Source organism: Gopherus evgoodei, chromosome 1 (genome assembly GCF_007399415.2).
Source record: "Gopherus evgoodei ecotype Sinaloan lineage chromosome 1, rGopEvg1_v1.p, whole genome shotgun sequence".
NCBI lineage: Eukaryota > Metazoa > Chordata > Testudines > Testudinidae > Gopherus > Gopherus evgoodei.
The window spans coordinates 300824647-300832071 of NC_044322.1; the positions used below are offsets into that span (position 1 = coordinate 300824647).

General features: G+C 43.7%; 1 protein-coding gene across 1 annotated transcript; it reads left to right on the top strand.

The window, feature by feature from the left end:
* Positions 1-2787: 2787 nt before the first annotated feature.
* On the top strand, positions 2788-6172 carry IL22 (interleukin 22). The gene is made up of 6 exons (XM_030554125.1): positions 2788-2860; positions 2945-3199; positions 4102-4167; positions 4263-4406; positions 4707-4772; positions 5993-6172. The coding sequence occupies exons 2-6, from the start codon at positions 2999-3001 to the stop codon at positions 6119-6121; spliced, it is 606 nt and encodes a 201-aa protein (XP_030409985.1). The 5' UTR covers positions 2788-2860; positions 2945-2998; the 3' UTR covers positions 6122-6172.
* The last annotated feature ends 1253 nt before the right edge of the window (positions 6173-7425 follow it).

Consider the following 7425-nt stretch of genomic DNA (forward strand, 5'->3'; position numbering starts at 1 on the left):
TACATTTACATGATAAATCTGTTTTGTTTTTGCTGGTCTGGGCAATAAATTTTATAATCTATTGGTCCCACCCCATGGAACACTTCATACAGGCCCTGCCATTTGACCAGAGCTTGCTGTATGAGTGGGGAGGGAGTAGGAACACTCAGTCTCCCAGAAATTATATTGTCTCATTTGGGTCTATTGGGCCTGAGAGAGAGAAGTTAGTTTGGGCCAAGTGGCCCAAGCTTTCTAACCTTTCCCTCATTTGAATGACATATTGGAAGACAGTGGTAGAGTGGGTGGAGGTGAGCTTCCCAAAACTTCCTAACCAAGTCTAATCTTCCTCAAAGCAGTCTCCCATTAAAAAGCTCAAAAAGGGAGAAGCCAGTGGAGGACTGTGGTACCTCTTGCACTCCAAAGAAATGATAGGGGAGCAGCTGTCTTTGGCCACTGGTCCCAGAAACGTATTTAACATATTTTCCAGAACATCTGTCTAGGGAAAGTAGATTGAGGTCCAGAGCGGTTATACTTTCAACAGTGCCAAACTTGTTGGAACACCGGGGGTATGAAATTCATCCCTTGATCAGTGATGACTTCTGATGGAAGGCCAACCCAGGAAAATATTGGAGTAGCTTTCACACTAGGGTGGAGGAAAAGGTGTTTCATAAAGGAATTGCCTCTAGATATCAGGTAATATAGATCACAAGTACCAAAATAAACTTGTGACCCCTTAGGTGCTCTTCTCCTGAGGGTCTATTATATCAATCCCCACCCCCTCAAAGGGGGTTGCAATGAGGGAAGGGGGATATTGCGGTCCCAGTCCTGATCCTTTGGGGGTACATTTTGGTAACTGAGGTATAATAAACAGAAATCGGCTACCTCTTTACATATCCCTGGCCAAAAGAATCAGGCCAACAATCTTTCTTGGGTTTTTACCTTACCCAGGTGTCCGATGAGAAGGGTATGGGTTAGCCATAGTTGCTCCTGACACATGGGTTTGGGGACTAGGAGTTGATATCTGTGTTCCTTAGATTCTCTACTTCCTACAAAAAAATCTCATCCTTTAATTCAAAGCAGGGAAACTGATGAGATTCATGTTGAGCGGTAACCACCCTGTTGACTGTGGGTAGTTGGTTGAAACATTCCCAGAGTGTCTGGTTGTCATGTTGAGTTGCCACAATATCAAGGATGTCACTCAGGATGCTGTAGTCTAGGTTGTGAAGGGGCTCTGCGATGTCCGTGGATGGGAGATAACCTACAAACAGTTGCGGTGTTCCCTCCCCAGGGTCTACCCTTTGGGAAGGTTCTTCTCTAGGCTCCATGGAGTTGTCTGCAGCACAGTTCCAGGCTCATCCTCCATCCAAGACTTCTTTTCCTGTTTTTCTGAGCCCTGGGACCTTCTTGAGACTTCAAAAAGATCAGATTGAGTGATGGGGAAATATGTCCTAGGCATCCTCAGGGGCAAGGGGTGTCTTTTCTTGTGTCTGAAGGGGGTCTGGGCTGGAGGGAGCAGTTTCTCTTCCCAGGAGGGACCAAGGATGTTCCCAGTTGCATTCCAGGATCACTGGCCAGGGTAGGCAATCTGGGTAGCCAAATCCTCAAGCCCTCCCATCTCCTAATCCCCTCCTTCCTTTTCCCAGCCTAGGACTGTAATTAACCCATATTAAGTGCCCTTCCCATCACAACATTATATTAAAAATAAAACATAATCTTAGTTAACTCTCCTTTCACTCTCCCAGCTCATCTTGTCTTACCTGTGTCTGTCTTTTACGCCTCAGTTCCCCAGTGACTGTACATGGGAACAGCCCTGCACCTGCCCTGGATCCAAGTACAGAAATGGCCCACGGCACAGTTAGCTGCAGGATTGGGACCTTAATTTCCAAGCGCTTCAGGATATGACTATCTCAATATTTGTTTCTTGTGCACATTGTCGGTGCCTAATAAATAATAATAAATAATAATAATAATACATCTTTCTTACCATTTGATTTTGGGTAATATTTACAAAAAGTTAAATTCCCCTCCCTTGCACCCCCCATTCTTTTAAGGACAAAGTGTAGTATTTGTGCTCTGATGACTCTCATTCATCTGAATAGAATGAAGAACATGGAATTCAGTTAGATAAAGAGTTGTACAAACGTGAGGCAGTTCAGTGCAAATGATGCTCACTGCAGGACATGTTTCAGTTTTGGAAAATGAGGATTTGAGAGCAAAGTGGGGTCCAATAAATGAGGTCTTACTCTATTGATTATATTTAGACCCTTATCTTCCAAAGAGAACTGTGTGGACATAGGCAGAACTCCATCAATGTCAGTAGGATTCTGGGCAGGTGCACAGACCCCAGCTCTTGAGGACAGGGACAGCGTCTGACTATGTATTTGTACAGCACCTAGCACAATATGGCCCCAGTCTCCACTAATGCCTCTGGTGCTACAATAATACAAATAATGAATACGTATAAATGTAGGACGTGTTTGAAAATTGAATTAAGTCTAAAATCAAACTGCCGAGGGAGCTGGTGTATAATGATCAAGACAGAGGTCACAAAACCTGTCAACTTTACAATAAATATTTTTTTTCAAAAGAACATCCCAGGTTCACATCCGTGTAACTTCACCAATAAGTCAGGAAAAGCCCCTGTCCACCCCAACATTAAAAATGGGGTTACTTCTTATAAGAAACAGAAGAATGCAAAGCCCTTGCGGTTGTGTTGTATGTGGGTTTTGGTGGTGGTTATTCTCAGAAGAGGATGCTGGAAAGTAAGAGACTTGCTGATGTCATTTTTAATTCATCACCAGACACCCAGGAAAAAAATGCTGCTGGGTCTATATAAGATGCACCTAGACTCCTGCATAGCACAACAAGAATCCCAGCAAAGGTAAGATTTGAAGTCTACCTGGCTTTCTTGCTTTGTCTTACCCAGTCTATCTCTCTGATGATGGCCGTCTCTTTTTCTCATCAGTGCAGAGTACCGTAGCTGCGGCCCAGCTGAACTCACTACTTTGGATTTTGAGCCATGGTGTCCACACAGAACGGGATGAGGTGCTCCCCGGCATGGATCTTCTTCTGCTTCTGCTGTCTTCCTCTCCTTCTCCTGGCCCTCCCCATGCCTCCAAAAGGAGCAGGAGTTGCTCCTGCCAGTCACACCTGCAGACTCAGAAAGATCAGCTTCCAGCAATCCTACATCAGGAATCGCACCTACACGTTGGCCAAACTGGTATAGTAACCTATCTATCTATTATGGTAGTACTTGAGTGCCCTCTCTCCTCTCCATTGCCATGGGTCTCCCCTCCCATATTCCACTTTCTTGCTAACCCCGCCTCCCACCTCGACATGGACATGTACTTATGCTGCAGTGATGCTTTTAGAGGCAGGTATAGTATACTACCTGCTAAGTACATAGCTTTGTGAAATCACAACCTACTGTAACTCCCCCAGCGATCTGTGGAGGGATAACCCACTGGTGAAGCATAGCTCATTTCTAATGAACTGCTGTACACTCAGCTAAATTTTGTCTGCTTTACTTGGGGCTGGCAAATTTTGAAACAAGATTTTCATTTCTCTCTCTCCTTAGCCCCATTCAAAGCTGGGCATGGACATGACTCTAGAAACAACTAGTAAGTTCCTCCTAAGCAGGGGCGGCTCCAGGCCCCAGCACGTCAAGCATGTGTTTGGGGTGGCATGCCGCAGGGGGCGCTCTACCGGTCGCCAGGAGGGTGGCAGGCAGAGCTCCGATGGACCTCCCGCAGGTGTGCCTGCAGAGAGTCCGCTGGTCCCATGGCTTCAGTGGAGCTGCGGGACCAGCGGACCCTCCGCAGGCATGCCTGCGGGAGTTCCACTGGAGCCGCAGGACCAGCGACCGGTAGAGCGCCCCCCATGGCATGCCACCATGCTTGGGGCGGCGAAATGACTAGAGCCGCCCCTGCTCCTATGAGTGTAACCTCGTAAACACTTCTTCTGACTCTCCCTCCTCCCCAATAGGCTCAGCCTTCTCCATCTCACCCGGGGTCTCCTCTGAGGTATAATCCCCTAATCCGGCAGCCGTCACTCAAAGCAGGGTGTCAGTTGTAGTGTCTTGCACTATTGTTGTAGAATACTGACTTCCTTTCTACCTCTCAGGCTAGGCTCTCGGACCAGGACACAGACAACAGGCTCATTGGACAGCAGCTGTACATTAATGTCCAGGTGAGTTTTACATATGCTGCACGCAGCCAGCTGCCTAAGCTGCATTTATTAGTTTGTAATTATATAGTGTGACCCTCCTACTTTGTGTTTTGCAGGAGACTAATCGCTGCTATGTGATGAAGAGGGTAATAGAGATCATAGTGGATGAAGTACTTCTCTCTGCGCCCAAGAACCGTTATCCACACATCCATGAGGTGGCACAGTTCTTAGCAGCTTTGAGAACAGAGCTAAGTGGCTGCGTAAGTATGGCACACTTTTATAGACCCTGGCTGTTTCCCATTCTACCTCTCCTGCACCTTCTCTTCTCTGGTTCCCATCCTTTGTTCTGCTCTCAGGTGGCTTTTGAATTTCAAGTTTAGCCTTTGCAGTGTGCTGTAGTGGCAAGGTGACCACCCACTGGGTGGTGAAATCAAAGGAAACCTCAGATCAAGATACCCAAATTTAGGTTTGTGAAATCAAGTAGATTAATAGAAAGGTGTGAAACAGAAAAACCGCACTGTCACACAGTCACCAACCAAACCCTCGCTTTTGTTTTTCAGAAATTCTCAGGACACAGAGAACATATCGAAAAGAACCTGGCAGAAATGAAAGACAAAATGAAACAGGTACGTTTGTTTTAACAAGACCTGTGCCAGGCCTCCAAGTAGCTGTTACAAATAACTTACTTGGTGATTTTAAGACCAACAGATTAATGAATTGGCTGTAATTTGCCAGGTCATTATTTTTCATTATTGTTCCAATGTCTCTTTTGAGCTTGATTCAAAGCCCACTGAAGTCCGTTGAGGTCTTTCTGTTGACTCCAATGAACTTTGGATCAGGCCCATTATCAGCAGTGACTAATGATGAAAAAAAACCCATTTATGTTGGCTCTTGTGTAAGCCAAAACTATAAACAGTTTAATGCAGAAAAAAACCTAGTTCTGAAGCTAATCTTCTAAAGTGAGCAGAGATTATTTAAGGGGTGAGGGCTGCAGTGGTGATAGGTGGCTAGGGACATTTTTACTCCTCCTTTGTCTGGTTTATTTAGATTGTAAGATTTTTGGCATCGAGATCATATCTTGTCTATAGCCCTGATCCTGCAAGTGACTATTTCCACTGAAGTTAGAAGATTACTCATCACTTGCACAGAATTACTCCCATGTGTAAGCACTGGCAGGCTTGGGGCCTGTGTTTGTTAATAGCACTATGCAAGTATGTCCCTGAAATGGTAACCTGGCCCTTATGTTCTTTATTGCCAAAACTGAGATTGTACTGATAGGCAAACTGTAATAGAGAGAGCACCATGTGCACTTAATTAAATGTTACAGCTAACTCATTGCAATTTTTAACTTTAAAAGAAAATAAATATATTTTTAGAACTTAAAAACTTCCTCCACCAACTGTGGCAAAATTGTAGAGGAATCCAGTGCACAATGGGATCTTCTATTGGAAGGAGACTGTAGGCTGGACGGTTCAGCCAATTGGGCAATCAGCTAGGGACAGCTTCCTCAGATGTCATATTAAAAGCATCATAAGCCAAACCTCAGCACCATTATGATGCTATTGTACATCGTGTGATTTCTATGTTCATTTGATACATCTCTGGAGTAATTTAAAATGGAATTGGGCAAGGCATGGAATATAGACTATAGGGAACACTCCAGCATTGGCATAGTTTGGATTAGGTAGTTTCCATTTTGAGGTCTACTGACATTAACAGAATTATTTGTAAGAGTAAAGTGACCAGGACTTAGTCCTATTTCTATGAAAATACTATATTCCAATCTAAAACGTTGGTGACATAATGAGATATTAAAGATTTTTCTTTTTTTCCCCTATATATATAGTTGGGAGTTAGTGGAAAGAACAAAGCAATTGGGGAGCTGGATTTGCTCTTTGATTACATGGAAAATGCATGCACAGAAGCGCCAAAGAGAATTGTTACTAGTAAGGGAGGAAACAAGAAGAAAAACTGAAAGAAGCTCCAGGAAACCACTGCTACGATACCAACCATTTATCTATTAAGAAGAACACCTATAGGAGTGGTAGTTATTTAACTGTGCCAAACATTTCAACTTTAACCAAGTGCTTAAGTATTTTGTCGACTGGGGCCTATGTGCACAAGCACAAGTGGATATTTTGAAAGCTGTGCAGTGCTGCATGCCTGCATCTGTCCCAATATCTTTAACTGGAAAATCTTTCTAGGAAATTTTGCAGTCTTTTTGTTTAATTGATCCTTCAATCTTTTAATATTTAATGCTAATTTATTGAATGGCAATAATTATAAAGTGCATTTATTTATATAAATTAATAGTGTGAATTTATTTATAAAAATGTGCCAGATGCTTTTACATGAAATATGATATAACTTAACAACTGTTACTATAATATTTATGGAATACATTTGAAAGAGTTACTTATTTGCTATCTCTGCTCTCTCTTTCATTGTTATTTATTATAATAAATACTTTGATTTTCCAAATATTGCAGTTTCATGAGGCTTTCCTTTCTAATTCAAACACTTGCACATGCAGGAAGATGCTGCGTGGCTGACGTCTACTGGCCTCACACTACACTATCATGGGGGATGCAAGGTCAAGGTTTGAGTCATGCTTCTCCCTCTGTAGTGAGAATTCAACGGAACAGTGCAGGCCCTCAGAGGGGCAACTTTGCATTTCCCCTATGCAGGTGGAACCAGATCAGCCCCGGATAGTCATTGTAACAGTGAGTAATAGACAGAGTAAAGGAATGCCCTATGCTCAGGAGTCCTGCTGCATAGGATTCAGGCACAAAATGGGTGTAGCTAACTCTGCACCTCCTTTGTGCCAAGTGCAATTCATCCCTCCTGCCACCTTATCAAATCCACTGGTTATAGCCCAGTGATGAATTCCCACCTGCCCTTTTGTGATAGATTAGCACTGGGGAAGGGACATTCATGTCAGTGGAGTTATTCCTGATTTACACTAGTTGAAGTGTGAGGTAACTCAGGTTCCTGAGGTTGGTCACTCACTGCCTGAGGTGGGACGGTCCCCTGGAGGACATAAGGGGAATATTTTGGGTTGCCTGCTGGTGAGCCTTTGTGGGTGACCCAGGTATAGCCCATTCTTTGTCTGGCCCTAATTTTTCTATTAATTCTAATATTTATTTATATAGCTTTAAAATAATAAGGTGCCTGTCAAGACTGATTCCCCACTCCGGCACTTCAAGTGCAGAAGGTGGGGTCCCGCAAGGATTTTAAAAATTAATACAGGCCACTCCATGCTGGTATTAAACTCCCAAG

What these genes read in the sequence shown, in the direction of transcription:
- IL22 (XM_030554125.1), top strand. Translation starts at nt 2,999, where the DNA reads ATGGTGTCCACACAGAACGGGATGAGGTGCTCCCCGGCATGGATCTTC. An exon ending in CCTACACGTTGGCCAAACTG is followed by an intron (nt 3,200 to 4,101) that starts GTATAGTAACCT and finishes TCTACCTCTCAG; the next exon opens with GCTAGGCTCTCGGACCAGGA. An exon ending in TGAAAGACAAAATGAAACAG is followed by an intron (nt 4,773 to 5,992) that starts GTACGTTTGTTT and finishes CTATATATATAG; the next exon opens with TTGGGAGTTAGTGGAAAGAA.